The sequence below is a fragment of the Carassius gibelio genome, chromosome B1 (genome assembly GCF_023724105.1).
Source record: "Carassius gibelio isolate Cgi1373 ecotype wild population from Czech Republic chromosome B1, carGib1.2-hapl.c, whole genome shotgun sequence".
Lineage (NCBI taxonomy): Eukaryota > Metazoa > Chordata > Actinopteri > Cypriniformes > Cyprinidae > Carassius > Carassius gibelio.
Genome location: NC_068396.1, coordinates 2,108,271 through 2,122,848, shown reverse-complemented (window position 1 = coordinate 2,122,848; position 14,578 = coordinate 2,108,271). Strand labels below are relative to the sequence as shown.

Genomic DNA, 14,578 nt, shown 5'->3' with positions numbered 1-14,578 from the left:
TGATCTCAGAAGAACTGAGGTTGAATGTCAAGTACAAATGGATGAATCAATGTCTAGAAGTCAATGTGAAATCAATAAGCTTTACTTTGAAAACATCATACAAAAATGTCACAATACACAAAACAAGTAGATCAGATAATTGATGGTTTCCACAGGAAAGCCTACATCCTGACAAAGCATTTATAAGCTGACTTTATCTTGTCTCTCCATCAGAAGAGGTGATTCTCAATGCTGGATGTCATTGTAAAGTGGATCGTATTTAGGGATGTTTCTTGGGTCAACTGGGCTTTGGACGGTCAGTTTTCCTCTCGATAGATCATTTTAATCAGAAACACAAAGTCCTGCGAAGCTCCCCACAAACTTGGTATGATCTGGAGATCTAAATGGAAATAAATCAAACTTAACTGAAAAATCAGGAAGCAATTAAAGAGGAAATGATGTCACTGAAATGTAGCCATCAAAATATGAAATATCAAGCTTGCTGGGAAATATTATGAAATGAGAGTCTTATGCATTATAAATTAATTAATATTTCTGGTTTATAATCACTTCTTTGGAAACATCCGTTTCAGCATAAGTTAATTTTAGCTTGAATAACCTATCACTTTAACCACATATCCTGTGCCCTTTTACAAAAACATATCCTGTTTCCTTTTGGTCAGATATGATTAATAGTAAAATCAAATGTAGATGATTTAAACTTACATTAAATGCAAACTTCCAACAAAACCGTAGTCATTGTAAACCCACATATAAACAGAAAATGCTGTCATATGCAATATTATATATCAGAATATAAATATGTAAATATTCACAAAGCTGCTTTTACTTTTACTAAAGAACAGAGAGAAGTCTCAAGCTTTAGAGTAAGGGGGCGGGGCTGAGCTCGATCCATATGGATGACGTCAGAGTGCTTATTAACTATGCACACAGTGATTGGCTGATACTCTCTGTCTGAGATTCATTCATAGAAATATTATAGAGCGTAATATTATGTTGCTATATTCAAATAAAGGTTTAAAAGTAATAAAGAATTATATATTTTAAAATACAGGCTACGTGTGATTAATTAAATATGCTTTGAAGTGATGCAAAGAGGACTGACTGGTATACAATACTAGTCAAAAATTTCTGAACGGTAATATTTTTAAAATATGCTTTCACTCAGCGGATGTTTACAGCGGATGTGTGTGCCGCTAAATATGATCCGACTAGAAACGCAGTCAATAGTTCCTACACTGTGTGCGCAACTCTACATAAATGTGTTATCACTCCTGGCTGATAATACGTGTTTTACTATTTTAAATCATTCTAACAATATTTCAAACATTAAAAAATATTTTAAAATGTTAAACAGAAATAGACGATGCCGATTTCCGCACGGACAGCTTTCATTGTTGCACACCGACATCCACATGACAGCAGGCAGCGTGTGTCCTTTTCAGGGTCCATCTCTAGTGACTTCTGAATAAACAAACAGAAATACCGCACACATGGTATGTTGATTTTACTCATAATGAGTGTGAATGTGATTAAAGATGTATAGAAGACCGGGGCTAGTTGTCACAATCTTTGATTAATGCATACTTGACTTTTCTACATGCCTTTCAAACTAAAATCAGTCTTTTTGGGTTATCATGTTTGTGTGTTAGTGTTTGCTGTTTCATGATGGTTTAATATTTAGCTTATTTTAGAATATTTCTCAAATGTATTTAATATTTAGCTTATGTTAAGTCTTTAAAATTAGCTTTTTCCATGAATGCCAGTTGTGACAACATGCCCCTTTGAGATAAATGAGCTGTATTTCTTTCCTGGACAAGAACAAAGGAAATGTTTAGTATCTTTATTGTATCCAATAATGTTTGTGCCTGTTTCATGTGGTTAAATGATTTAAAAAAATAAAATAAAATAAAATAAGAAATTATATTTAGCATACAGATGATGAGGGCCCTTTGGTTTGTTTTCATTAGTTACATTTTGACATTGTTTTCATGACATTTTAAATATTTTCACTCTGAAAATGCCATCTGAAGTTAAAATTAAAAATACACCAATGATGTCCAAATAGTCAAAATTAAAAGACAAAAATAAGAAGTTACATTTTGCAGAAAGACTTTAAAGTCAGTTTTCTTGCACATTGTTTGCACTAAATTCACATTTAAATATGTATTTATATCTTTAAAGTAGACAAAAAACATTTAAAGCTATTAAATAAACTATATATACATCTTAATATAAAAAACACATAACATGTATTATACTGTGTGTGTGTGTGTGAGACAATGCATGCAATAACATTTTTCATCATAAAGCAAATATACACATGTGTTCTTTAATAATTGATTGTTTGTGTCTGTGTAGACATGAAGCTGTAAGTCTATGTGACGCAGCAGGTGATGAGGATGTTCCTGCGCTCGTGTTCTCTGGCAGTGAGCTGCTTCAGGAATCCTGTGTTCTCCATCAGAGTCTTCAGCTCCAGCCGCAGCGCTGGGAAAGATGCGTCAGGAGAGAGCGCTCTGGATCTGGACGCCTGGAAGACGGTGATGAGGGCTCAAGCGCTGCGGGAGGAGAGCAAGAGCGAGAGTCCGAGTCGCTCAGCGCTGGATGATAACCGCGAGCTGGTGGAGATGTGGCATCAGGCGGGTAAGTTCGTTCCCAAGAACATCACGGACGAGCAGCTGCAGGATCTCGCTCAGCTCACGACCAGATCCGCCAAGAAGAAATACCTGAAGTTCCTGGCCATTAAAGAGTCACACAAGACCTCCAAGAAGGAGAAGCAGGAGAGGAAGAGATCCGAGAGGGATGCCGAAACTGTGACGTTTAAAGTATGCTCATCAAATTAAAAAAGCTATTTACTAAGCTAAAAACAGTCATCAGTGTCACAGATATATCTGTAGAAATAGACAACAATACACTGTATGAGTCACAATTATACATTTCTCTTTTATGACAAAAATCATTAGGATATTAAGTAAAGATCATGTTCCATCAAGATATATAGTAAATCTCCTACTGTAATTATATTAAAACTTAAAAAAAAATCATCTCTCCAGTGATGTCTGGTTTGTTCGGAGGACAATATTAAAAAATCTGGAATCTGAGGGAGCAAACAAATCTAAATATTGAGAAAATCATCTTTAAAGTTGTTCAAATGAAGTTCTTAGCAATGCATATTACTAATCAAACAGTAAGTTTTGATATATTTATGGTAGGAAATTTGTAAAATATCTTCATGAACATGATCTTTACTGAATATCCTAATGATTTTTGTCATAAAAGAGAAATGTATAATTTTGACCCATACAATGTATTGTTGTCTATTTCTACAAATTATTAATTGAGACTTAAGAATGGTTTTGTGCTGCAGAGTCAAACTAAAATCCATGGTTCTAATAGTATTTTCACATTTCAAGGAGGACGTGAAGGAAGACGAAGGTGAACCGAAGAACACTTTCCTCCTGCGGTTCTGGAGCAGCTCCGCGGATTTAGTGCAGAGCTGGAGAGCGGCGCAGGCCATGCGCTTCGGTCAGCCGCTGGTGTACGATATGAGCTACGAGCATCTCATGAGCCGGCGGGAGATGGAGAACACCGTCACGCAGCTGATGGAGAGCGAGGGCTGGAACCGGCGCGCCGCGGACCCCTTCCACCTGCACTTCTGCGGCCTGCAGCCGGACGGAGCATATCTGCACGAGCTGCGCAGACGCTACGGATCGCACACATGGGATCGACTGCTGATCACAGCCACCGAGAGAACGCACCTGGAGATGTTTCCTCAGCAGGATCTGGTGTATCTGACGGCCGATTCCAAGCAGGTTCTGCAGGTGGGCATCAAAACATCAAAAAATTTTGTGATAATACAGTATACAGCTGAGGTCAAAAGTTTACAACCCCCTTTCAGAATCTGCAAAATGGTAATTATTTTACCAAAATAAGAGTGATGATGTAAAATGCATGTTATTGTTTCTTTAGTACTGACCTGAAGAAGATATTTCAGATGTTTAGAAAATAGTAGCTGAATTTATAAAAATGACCCTGTTCAAAAGTATTCATCCCCTTGACTCTGAACACTGTGTTGTGAGCTGAATGATCCACCGCTGTGTGTTTGTGTTCAGTGATAGTTGTTCCTTGTTTGTCCTGAACAGTTCAACTGTCTGCTGTTCTTCAGAAAAATCCCTCAGCTCCCAATCATTCTTTAGTTTTGCAGTATTTTGGTGTATTTGAACCCTTTCCAACAATGACTGTGTGATTCTGAGATCCATCTTTTCACACTGAGGACAGCTGAGGGACTCGAACACAACTATTACAGAAGATTCAAACCCTCGCTGATGCTCCAGGAGATAAAACCAGGAGTTAGGAACCGGGCGTGAAAACTTTTGAACAGAATAGAGAAGTGTACATTTTTCGTATTTTGCCTGAATATCATATTTTTCTATTTAGAACTGCCCTTCAGAGGCTACAGAAGATACTTACATGTTTCCCAGAAGACAAAATAAGTTACATTTACCCTGATCTTTTAATTCAAAAGTTTTCACCCCCAGCTCCCAAAACATGGTTTTATGAAACAGTTTCACTACTTGTTACATTTTATAAACCGAGAGTTCCGCTCCTTGATTCTGATTGGCTGAGCCAAGTTCAAAGCTTTTGTGAATTACTCTACAATGTAACAAACACCTTTGTTTACGTTTGTGTGTTGCTCGGCAACCACATCTGATTCTGAGGAGCTGCATTGTTTGGTGTAGAATACTGTTGTTATTAATATCACTACACTTTATTTGCTCGGTTTTATTCTGTGAAACCTTACTACGTGTATGGAATAACCGTTTTATAAAAGCAATAATCCCAGTGAAGCCGTTTACAGTGAATTTATGACAGCTATAACTCCGCTTCATGTTGTACCTAACAACGCCCCTCAGCTGTTATAAATTGCAAAGTAGCCTTCCCAACACAAGTTGTGTGCATGTTGATTATGGTGATATATGGCATTATCATGTCTACTGCAGGAGTTTGATCACAGTAAGGTGTACATCATCGGTGCGATGGTGGACCGCTCCATTCACTCCGGCGTGTCTCTGGCCAACGCCAAACGCCTGCGACTGACCACAGCACGCCTGCCGCTGGACGAGCATCTGGACTGGGAGTGTGGAGCCAAGAACCTGACCCTGGACCAGATGATGCGCATCCTGATCACGCTGAAGCACACGGGCTGCTGGAAGAAAGCGCTGGAGTTCGTGCCCAAGAGGAAACACGCCGGCTTCACGGGAGTCACAAAGAGTCGCTTCGTTCGGAACGATTCATCAGAGATTCGCTTCGCCGCTGGAGTTCAGAGCAAGCTGAAGAACAGAACAGATGGACAGAAAAAACCAGCAGAGAGAGCCAAACACTGGGAGGATCGGGAGGAATACTGACGTCACCTTTACTGACGCTTTCTGTGATCCTCGTTACTCTCATCAATAATAAATCAGGATTTCTGATTCCTCCTACAACAAGCTGTTCTTTCATATGGACATGAGTATGAAATTATTTATGTACATAGTATAATTATTAAAGCAAAATCATAAGATTTCTTTCTTTCATATATTTATGTTTTAGAACCATTGTTTTTTATTATTATTAAGACAATTAGTCACATTTTCATCCTTTTAAAAAATATTTTCATAATGAAAAAAAGCAGCAATATGGTAATATTTCACCCCAAAATCCAAGACAAAAATAAGAAATTATATATATATATATATATATATATGAATATATAATTTTTTAAGACAATTAGTCAGATTTTTACACTAAACTCTCATAAAAAAAAACCCTACATATTCTCATTATGAAAAAAAAAATCTATATAGTCGTATTCAACCCTAAAATCAAAAGAAAAATATATTCTGCATAGAACAATAATGGCTGCCTTAGGACCCGAAGGATTTATTTATTTTGACAATTTAAGTATTCTCAATCTAAATTCTCATTTTAATTTGCCGAAAAAAACATCTCATTCTCATAATTAAATTAAAAATGGACAAAAATATATATAAGAAACATGGTCATATCTGAACCCCAAAATCAAAAGATAACAATAAAATGAAAATGAAAAAAAAATGTAGCTAAAAAAATGATGAGGCTTGATTTACATTATTTTTATGACTGTTAAAACACATTTTGAATCAGATCTACAGAAAACATCATTTCTGACAGCGATGCATATCATCATCTCTACATAATATATTATATTTAATTCAGCATACAGTAAAAGCAGCACAACGAACACAATCATGCAATAGTTCTCAAGAAAGAGTCACATCGCAAACATCTTAATGGTCCCAAATAGATTATAATTGCATGTTTATTTAATTTTGGGGGTAATAATGATATTTCCTCTGCTTTCAGTTCAATGCATTAAAATAAATTTTTAATAGAAAAACAAGAAAAGAAATTACACAGTTTACACTCCAAACTATTTATTTTGGTAAATAAAAATCTGTAAAAATCTGACTAATTGTCTTAAAAAAATATTTATATATATATATAATATAAATATTTTTTTACAAATATCCACTCCAAACTATTTATTTTGGTAATTTAAGAGATAATATGATCCTAGACCCTTATATTTCTTCAAACGTGAGATGTTTTTCGTTGGATATTCAGAATATTTTACTCGTATTATGACACTTTCATGGTGCTTTTTCGTTCATTTTTTTTTTTTTTTGGCATTTTTGGAGCCAATTCATTTTCACTGTGTGTAAAAAAATAAATAATAATAAATTAGAGAAATGTAATTATTAATAATTTCATATTGTTCCAACTTCTTAATCTGATTATTTTTTTTCTTTTTTTTTAAACTAATGTCTACTTTATTAATTTCTTTAAAAAAAGAAAGAATGAAAATATACTGACATCAAGCCTTTGAACAGTGATGTATATTGTTAGAAAATACTTCTATTTTAAATAAATGCTCTTCTTTTGAACTTTTTATTCAACAAAACATTATGAAAAAAGTGACATCATGACAAAAGTAAAAATAAAAATAATAATAAAAAAGCAGCACAACTGAACTTTCATTATATCAGAATGATTTCTGAAGATCATGTGACACTGAAGACTGGAGGAATGATGCTGAAAATACAGCGGAGCATCACAGAAATACATTACACTTTAACACAGATTCACACAGAAAACAGATGTTTTAAACAGTAAAAATATTTAAAAAATGTACTGTATTTTTTGATCCAATAAATGCAGTCAGAAAAGTAAAAAAAACAAACATAAAAAATCATTCTTATCCCAACTTTTTAACTGTAGTGTGTGTGTGTGTGTGTTGTTGTTGTTGTTGACCTGAAGGGAGAACAACAAAGATGCTATTTTTGACATCGATGTCAGATTGATGGATTATTGCTGCAGTTATGTTCCTAATACTACAGTAAAACTCTTGGCGTGGAGAGTGTGTGTGTGTGTGTGTGTGTGTGTGACTCTAAAGGTCAGAGGAGCTCAGCTGCTCAGTGTTTGCTCAGACTCTTTTATAATGATCTCAGTCAAACAATCATCTACATTCTGCAGAAAGAAGTTTCAGATCGTGTGTCTGAGAGGATCTGTTTACTCCTGTAGGATCTGACGGCTTCCCTTTCACCTGCTGCTGTCAGTCATCTCACACACACACACACACACAAGGCAAGCACTCGTGTGAAGTTGCACATATAAGGATCTTCTTCTGGCTTTCAGACGCACAAATGGAGCAGGATGAGACCACTGAGGGTGGGTGTCTATATATTGCTTTCTATACGAGACTAAAATCCACAGAGAGCAGATATTAAATGTGCTTCGTTCACTGCTGGAGCGTCTGTAGATTAATAACACACACTTCATGTGTGGAAGGAGAAACTGATGATCATCAACTTCAGAAGTCAGAATGAATGATATTTGAGCCGTTTAATAAAGATCGTGAAATGCATTTAATACAGTTACAGTGTTGCAGATTTCATATTTAATGAACCTCTCAGTAGTTTTTCTTAAAATAACTTTGCTCTTGTTTCGAATATTTCAAACACAATGCACAAGCAGCTTTCTGTGAGTTTATATCTTGATCACACAGATCTGAGCAGCTGTCCAGCGGTTATTCATTATATTACAAATCTGAATGAATCACGATTAATTAATTAAGTTAAATTAAGTTTTTTTAAGTTTAGAAATAAGTAGCTTTGTCATAATTACAGCTGAAATACTGATATTTCATTCTACAATAAAAATAATGTAAAAATAAAAAACTGAAATTGGGGTAATTCCACAAATGATTACAAAGAATCAGCAAGTAACATTTTTAAATATAAAAACGGAAATGATATTTTCTTGCATAATCTATTTTTAACTGTTTAAATGTTTCAGTACTGAGATTCATGCATCATCTGAACAATTAATAAATCATCTCTCCAGTGATGTCTGATTTGTTCAGAGGACAATATTAGAAAATCTGAAATCTGAGGGAGCAAACAAATCTAAATATTGAGAAAATCATCTTTAAAGTTGTTCAAATGAAGTTCTTAGCAATGCATATTATTAATCTAAGTTTTGATATATTTACGGAAGGAGATTTTCAAAATATCTTCATGGAACATGATCTTTACTTAATATCCTAATGATTTTTGTCATAAAAGAGAAATGTATAATTGTGACCCATACAGTGTATTGTTGTCTATTTCTCCAAATCTAAAAGCTGAGAGATCTGTGTGTGTTTGTAGACGCTGAGCTGTCAGCAGCGATTATGAAGAGACACTTTCGCCCGTCGCTGATCAGATACGAAGTGTGGGAAGGATACGAGTTCGCAGACAAGGAGATCAAAATCACGGAGGCGAGGGACAGTTACGGGGCCGTTCTGTGGCCCTCGGTGCGTATGACTCTCTCACACGCTTCAGACCGAGGAGGAGCAGCACGGGTCACACACTAACTCTTCTCTGTTCTCAGGCCATGGTTTTGTGTCATTTCCTCGACACGCACCGAGACGAGTATCCCCTGACGGACAAGAGCATCATCGAGCTGGGCGCTGGAACCGGCCTCGTTACCATAGTAACCAGCCTCCTGGGTGAGAGCCAATCACAGTCAGGAATACTTCAGATGATGTGTTTGTTTGTTTTCATTAAACTCAAAAAGTAGAAATAATAAATAAATCACAGTGCTATTAGAACTATAATAACATGCATCAAAGGCAAATAGTTAGAGATAAATTCTTTAGAATACAGAAGAGGCTGAAATTCCTGTAATTGAAATCTCTTTTTAAGAATCAAATACAAAAGGTTTGGTTTTATTACATTTACATTTATGAATATAAAATGTAATATTGAACAAAAATATAGGATTTTTTATTTTTACAAATATGAAATTTAGAAAAAAAATATAAAATATTTTAAATAATAATGGATTATTATTTAGAAATATAATTACATTTTTAAGTTCGTTTTGTGAAAATGTATCAATATGAAACCTAGCAACAAGTAAACTTACTTAAAATGGATTAAAAATAATTTTTTAATTACTGACATTTTTAAATTTATGAATATTAAATTATTTGATAAAATATATTATTATTATATATATATTATTTTTAATTGATTTAAATTTAGTGAACATTTAGTGAAAAAAAATTATTTAATGATTAATTTAACATATGTTTTAATTAATGTTTCTAATTATTTAAATTGAGCAAAAACATTAATATAAAATGAAGTGAAAATGTAAATAACAAATTATTTTAACAGATTTTTAATTAATGTTTTCTAATTAACACAATTTAGCAAAAATTTAAATAATAAAAAAAAATGGCTTAAATTTTAATTATGTAGTGCAAATTAAATAAACAATATAGCATTAGTTTCATTAGTGTGTATATTAGTAAGTGTTGTCCTCCACCTGCAGGGGCAAAGGTGACGTCCACAGATCTGCCGGATGTTTTGGGGAATCTGAGACACAACGTGAACCGTAACACCAGAGGACTGTGCAAACACGAGCCGCTTGTGACCGAGCTCTGCTGGGGGCAACAGCTGGACGAGCGATTCCCACGCCACACCTGCCACTACGACTACATCATAGCCGCAGACGTGGTGTACGCACATCCACACCTGCAGCAGCTGATGGAGACCTTCATCCACCTGAGCTCAGAGCACACCATCATCCTGTGGGCCATGAGGTTCCGTCTGGATCCCGAGAACCGCTTCGTGGACGCATTTGAGAAGCACTTTCACCTGGAGGAACTTTATAACCTGCCCAGCCTGCGGATAAAGCTGTACCGAGCACAAAAACGACACGTTTGACCCGAACGGCCCCTAAGAACTGCAGCTAAAATATATTACAGGGTGGGTTAGGATAAATTAGTTAATTAAACCATGATTTATTTCGTGACTCCAGAAGTTTCAAGAACTGCTGACGTCGGAAATAAAAACAAAAGTTACTGAGAAGATCAAACTAAATCTCAGTAACGGATGCTCTGCAGTGAATGGGTGCCGTCAGAATGAGAATCTGATAAAAACAGAGCCAAGAAGAAGACAAGAACTTGATGATGAAGAAGTGTATGATGTTTGTAAGTCAATCATTTGTGAGCACTGATGTTATTTTGACATGATCATCTTTTTCATTATATTCACTCTCTTAAGTTTTCGATACAGAAATACTTCAATATTTGGAAATAAAAATGAAACGTTCTGAATCCGGTTCCTTCTCTAAACACAGCTTCTGAAACTCTACAGTGTCTACAGGCTTTTCTAGTTTGGAGCTTCTAGAAGAAAGCAGAACTGATTTCCAAGTTAAGAAGAAGCAGATGTGTCTATGACTAACGGCACATAGCAGTAATGGATCACAAACATGTTTTGGTTCTTCTGAGGGCAGAAGCCCATTTGGACCATGTATGCATGTCTGATGATGATTCACGGAGATATTTGATCCTGGGATCAAGTGCTGGAGTCTGGCAGGGCCATTACATGATGAAAACACACGTACACCACATATAATCCACATAAACAGAGATTTAGAAAACATCCCAGTGCAGGACAGCCAATCATTTCAACATAATCTCTTCATGCATGCATCTGCCAAACGCTGTAAATGTGGAAGAGATCAGGCCCTACAAGGGAAAGGTGTTCAATCGGCCGCTGATTCCAGAGAGTTTTGACAAACACACAAGAAACTGGAGAGCATACAGAAGAAGGATTTAGGGCGATGACCTCATGTGTCCTCCAGAGATATAATGAGTGTTATATTGGGTTTCCCTTCTGTGGAATCCATTTAGTGCATACCAGCTGCCTAGACTCATAGAAACCAACAGGGATGGAATTAACGGGCAAAAAAATAAAAGGGTGAATGCAACATATTCAGATTACACTGCACCACACCTCAATAAAAATGATATACATTTTTTTTTTTTTTTACATAGTGTGCCTTTGTTTACCCTGCAAAGCACTGCAATAAATAACATATGATGCATTAATTATTACATTTAAAAACATTTTAATTTATATGTATTTTTTTGTATTATACTGCTTACGTTTAACCTTACAAACAGCATATTATGCATAAAGCTTTACATTTAAATACATTTTCTTTTATCAATATTTTTACTGCATAATACTTTATTTGGAGAGGAGGGATTTTCTTAAAGAAAACAATGAATTTTTGCATTATGTGCATTTGGTTTACCCTTAAAATCAGTTCAATAAACAGCATATTACCCACAATGTCCTACCTTAACATTATTAATATTTTTTTGCATTGCACTAATTGGGAGAGGAACAATTATCTTAAAGTAAATTTTACATTGCATGCATTTTATTTACCTTTTTTTTTTTTTTGAATGGCTTACTAAATCAGTGCAATAACTAGTACAATGATGCACAAATGATTTCATTCTATATTTGTATTGCATAACACTAATTGGTAAAGGGACAATTTTTTTATTAAGAAAACACAAGATTATTATTTTTTTGATTTTGGAGGGAAATATGTTTCAAGCTTGTTCTTGACAAGTTTTGTTAGATTCACCCCAAAGTAAACACTTGTACAATTCAGTATGCAGTATGAAACATTATGCGCTGTGCAATACTTCAGTACTAGTACTGTATGTCGTGGCATTCTGAACTTCTCTATAATCTCAAAGCTCTAGTGTTTTGTCTCCCAATCTGTGTGTGGCAGCAGAAGCTCATTCCCCATCTCGTACATCATGCTCTATTTCTCAGTGTTTGTGTGGATGTGCCTCTGCTTCATGAATCTCCAGCTAAATATAGTGATGGCAGCGTGACGCTGGAGTGTTGCGTGATGCCAGTCTATAACCTCGCTGAGGATGCAGTTGCAGAAGCACTGAGCGGATTACTGTGAAGAGGAACAGATCAACAAGGTAAAGCTGACCTCTGCAGACTCCTCCGGAGAGGAAAGCATGCTGAAGGTGCATTGATGTGAGCGGAATGCAGTGAGTTCTTCTAAAGCTTCAAAATGCATTTGAGGAAATACAGTAACACTAAGCTTGGGCTGTATAAAATCGTTGTAGTTTATCTGATTGCACCCATGGATTTTTTTTCACTTGCCTGTATATGCTAACTTTTACAAGTACCTTGTTTTTGATGTCTCTCTGAACTAAAAATCGTGAAAGTCCTATTTTACAATGCTGCATGGCATCACATCATGCACTTGATGTTTTTGCTACTTTGTTGAAATTGCACTGTTTTATTTGCATATAAACGATGTTTGAGAAACTGTCAGAAACAGATTTTAAAAGGTCAACATAAAAAAAATGGATAATCTTAAAACAATGATATAAATTTGTATTTTAAACAGCATCATGGATTGTTCTCAGTCTGGAAATGCAGATGCCACAATGGAGACGGATGTGAGCATGAACACTGTGAAAGATGGTACAGATGTAGACAAAGAAAAGCATGATGGTAGGTAACTGAAAAAAATGTATTGGCAAATCATCTAAAATGTACCTTCTCTTAAAGGAACAAACTCTCCCAAAAATGAAGATGTGTTCAACTTCAGACCATCAGAGATGTAGAGGAGTTTGTTTCTTCCTCAGATTTGGATAAATGTAGCATCCCATCATTTCTTTAGCAATGGATCATCAGCAGTGAATGGGTGCCGGCAGAATGAGAGTCCAAGTAATCCACAGGAAGCATCATTATTGATTATAGACTTCTATTTTAACAAGCAGCAACGGTTTAAAGTTATAAACATCTTAATGCTGGATTTGTTTCATCTGTTGACTTCTCCAGATGTTCACTGATGGACTGGAGTGCTGTGGATTATTGTGATGTTTTTATCAGACTCTCATTCTGACGGCACCCATTCACTGCAGAGCATCCATTGATGAGACACTGATGCAATAGTGCATTTCTCCAAGAGAAAAAAACTAATCCTAATCTGGGATGGCTTGAGGGTGAACACATTTACAGCAATTTTTTATTTCTGGGTGTACTATTCCTTTAAACTCTAACTGAAACCACAACACTACATCAGTATAGATTAGAATGAGAAATGCATCAGGTTTTCTCATGTTATATTGTTCAGAAGTCGTCCCCGTGCGTAAGGCATCCTGGGAGCCCAGTGTGCTTTCCACCATTGGAAAGGAGATCCATTATTTCGCCGGTCATGAGATCAGCATCTGGGAGTCTCTCGATTCGTTTGGTTCTGTCATCTGGCCAGCAGTGAGACAAATACTTTATTACATATTTGAAATATATAAACTGAAGTGTGCCATTAGTCTGAAGTTCAAACTTTTCCTGGTGTTCAATTTCATGTTTAGAATGAATGGCTTTCTGAAGAGTGTAACACTTTCACAACAATGATCTGTTTGTTTGTGTTGCCCCAAATGTCAACTTCTGAATCAACCAATCATGAGTTTGGGGCGGGGCTAACTAACTGACCAATGATATTCATAATCATGATACATTTTCTAAATTATTATTTAGGCTCTGGCTCTGTGTCGCTACCTTGAGTCCAACCAAGAGACGGTTGACCTTGTTGACAAGGCGGTGCTAGAGATCGGCGCCGGCACGGGTCTTGTTTCCATCGTGGCCAGTCTGTTGGGTAGGTACTAAGCAGCAACGCTGGAAAAGTTACTTTTAAAAGTAATACATTACTATATCATGTTGCTCCCTAAAAATAACTAATGACTTCATTACTTTTTATGTAAAGTAATGCGTTACGTTACTTTTGGGTTACTTTTAAATCTGGGCAGGGCTTACTTGTTTGTTTTTAATATAAAATAGTTCTTCTTTTACAAATATAAAAGCCCTTTTCACCCTAAAAGTGGAATGAATACTCCTCAGGATGAAGGAAGTGTAAGTTCAGGTCTGTACAGTAGAGGGCGCTGCTCAAACTATTCACCTGAAGAATATGACGCAGAAGAACAAAGATTAGCACTATTCAGAAATGAATAAAATGAAACAAATGTGTCAATTTAGCTTATTATAATGATTGAATTGGATCATTCAAAGGTCAGAAGCAAAGACGTTGGTTAATAAACTAGAATTAAATCCATAAATTATATTTGTCTTAATTAACATTTAATTATTGTAGGTTTGTCTAATATTCTGAGTTTGTATGAGACTGT

The 14,578-nt window shown here is 35.6% G+C and overlaps 3 protein-coding genes across 4 annotated transcripts in view; all 3 read left to right on the top strand.

The window, feature by feature from the left end:
- Nucleotides 1-1,376: 1,376 nt before the first annotated feature.
- On the top strand, nt 1,377-6,036 carry LOC127948318 (tRNA methyltransferase 10 homolog C). The gene is made up of 4 exons (XM_052544735.1): nt 1,377-1,496; nt 2,362-2,825; nt 3,414-3,821; nt 5,001-6,036. The coding sequence occupies exons 2-4, from the start codon at nt 2,397-2,399 to the stop codon at nt 5,403-5,405; spliced, it is 1,242 nt and encodes a 413-aa protein (XP_052400695.1). The 5' UTR covers nt 1,377-1,496; nt 2,362-2,396; the 3' UTR covers nt 5,406-6,036.
- A 1,601-nt stretch (nt 6,037-7,637) lies between these two features.
- LOC127948876 (protein-lysine methyltransferase METTL21E-like) lies at nt 7,638-10,685 on the top strand. Its single transcript, XM_052545680.1, has 4 exons — nt 7,638-7,746; nt 8,727-8,872; nt 8,950-9,067; nt 9,898-10,685. The coding sequence occupies exons 1-4, from the start codon at nt 7,722-7,724 to the stop codon at nt 10,290-10,292; spliced, it is 684 nt and encodes a 227-aa protein (XP_052401640.1). The 5' UTR covers nt 7,638-7,721; the 3' UTR covers nt 10,293-10,685.
- A 1,633-nt stretch (nt 10,686-12,318) lies between these two features.
- LOC127948874 (uncharacterized) overlaps nt 12,319-14,578 on the top strand; it is a 49,229-nt gene continuing 46,969 nt past the window's right edge. For both annotated transcript variants that reach the window (XR_008152210.1, XM_052545677.1), the window contains exons 1-4: nt 12,319-12,436; nt 12,802-12,908; nt 13,534-13,670; nt 13,935-14,052. Coding sequence is in view for 1 of the 2 variants with exons in the window: in XM_052545677.1 (XP_052401637.1) it covers nt 12,432-12,436; nt 12,802-12,908; nt 13,534-13,670; nt 13,935-14,052 (367 nt within the window). In the remaining variant the exon portion in view is untranslated. The remainder of the gene's footprint in view (nt 12,437-12,801; nt 12,909-13,533; nt 13,671-13,934; nt 14,053-14,578) is intronic.

Coding starts and splice junctions, on each gene's coding strand:
- LOC127948318 (XM_052544735.1), top strand. CDS start 2,397: ATGAGGATGTTCCTGCGCTCGTGTTCTCTGGCAGTGAGCTGCTTCAGG. Junction 2,826..3,413: donor CCGAAACTGTGACGTTTAAA/GTATGCTCATCA, acceptor TCACATTTCAAG/GAGGACGTGAAGGAAGACGA. Junction 3,822..5,000: donor ATTCCAAGCAGGTTCTGCAG/GTGGGCATCAAA, acceptor TGTCTACTGCAG/GAGTTTGATCACAGTAAGGT.
- LOC127948876 (XM_052545680.1), top strand. CDS start 7,722: ATGGAGCAGGATGAGACCACTGAGG. Junction 7,747..8,726: donor GCAGGATGAGACCACTGAGG/GTGGGTGTCTAT, acceptor GTGTGTTTGTAG/ACGCTGAGCTGTCAGCAGCG. Junction 9,068..9,897: donor CATAGTAACCAGCCTCCTGG/GTGAGAGCCAAT, acceptor CTCCACCTGCAG/GGGCAAAGGTGACGTCCACA.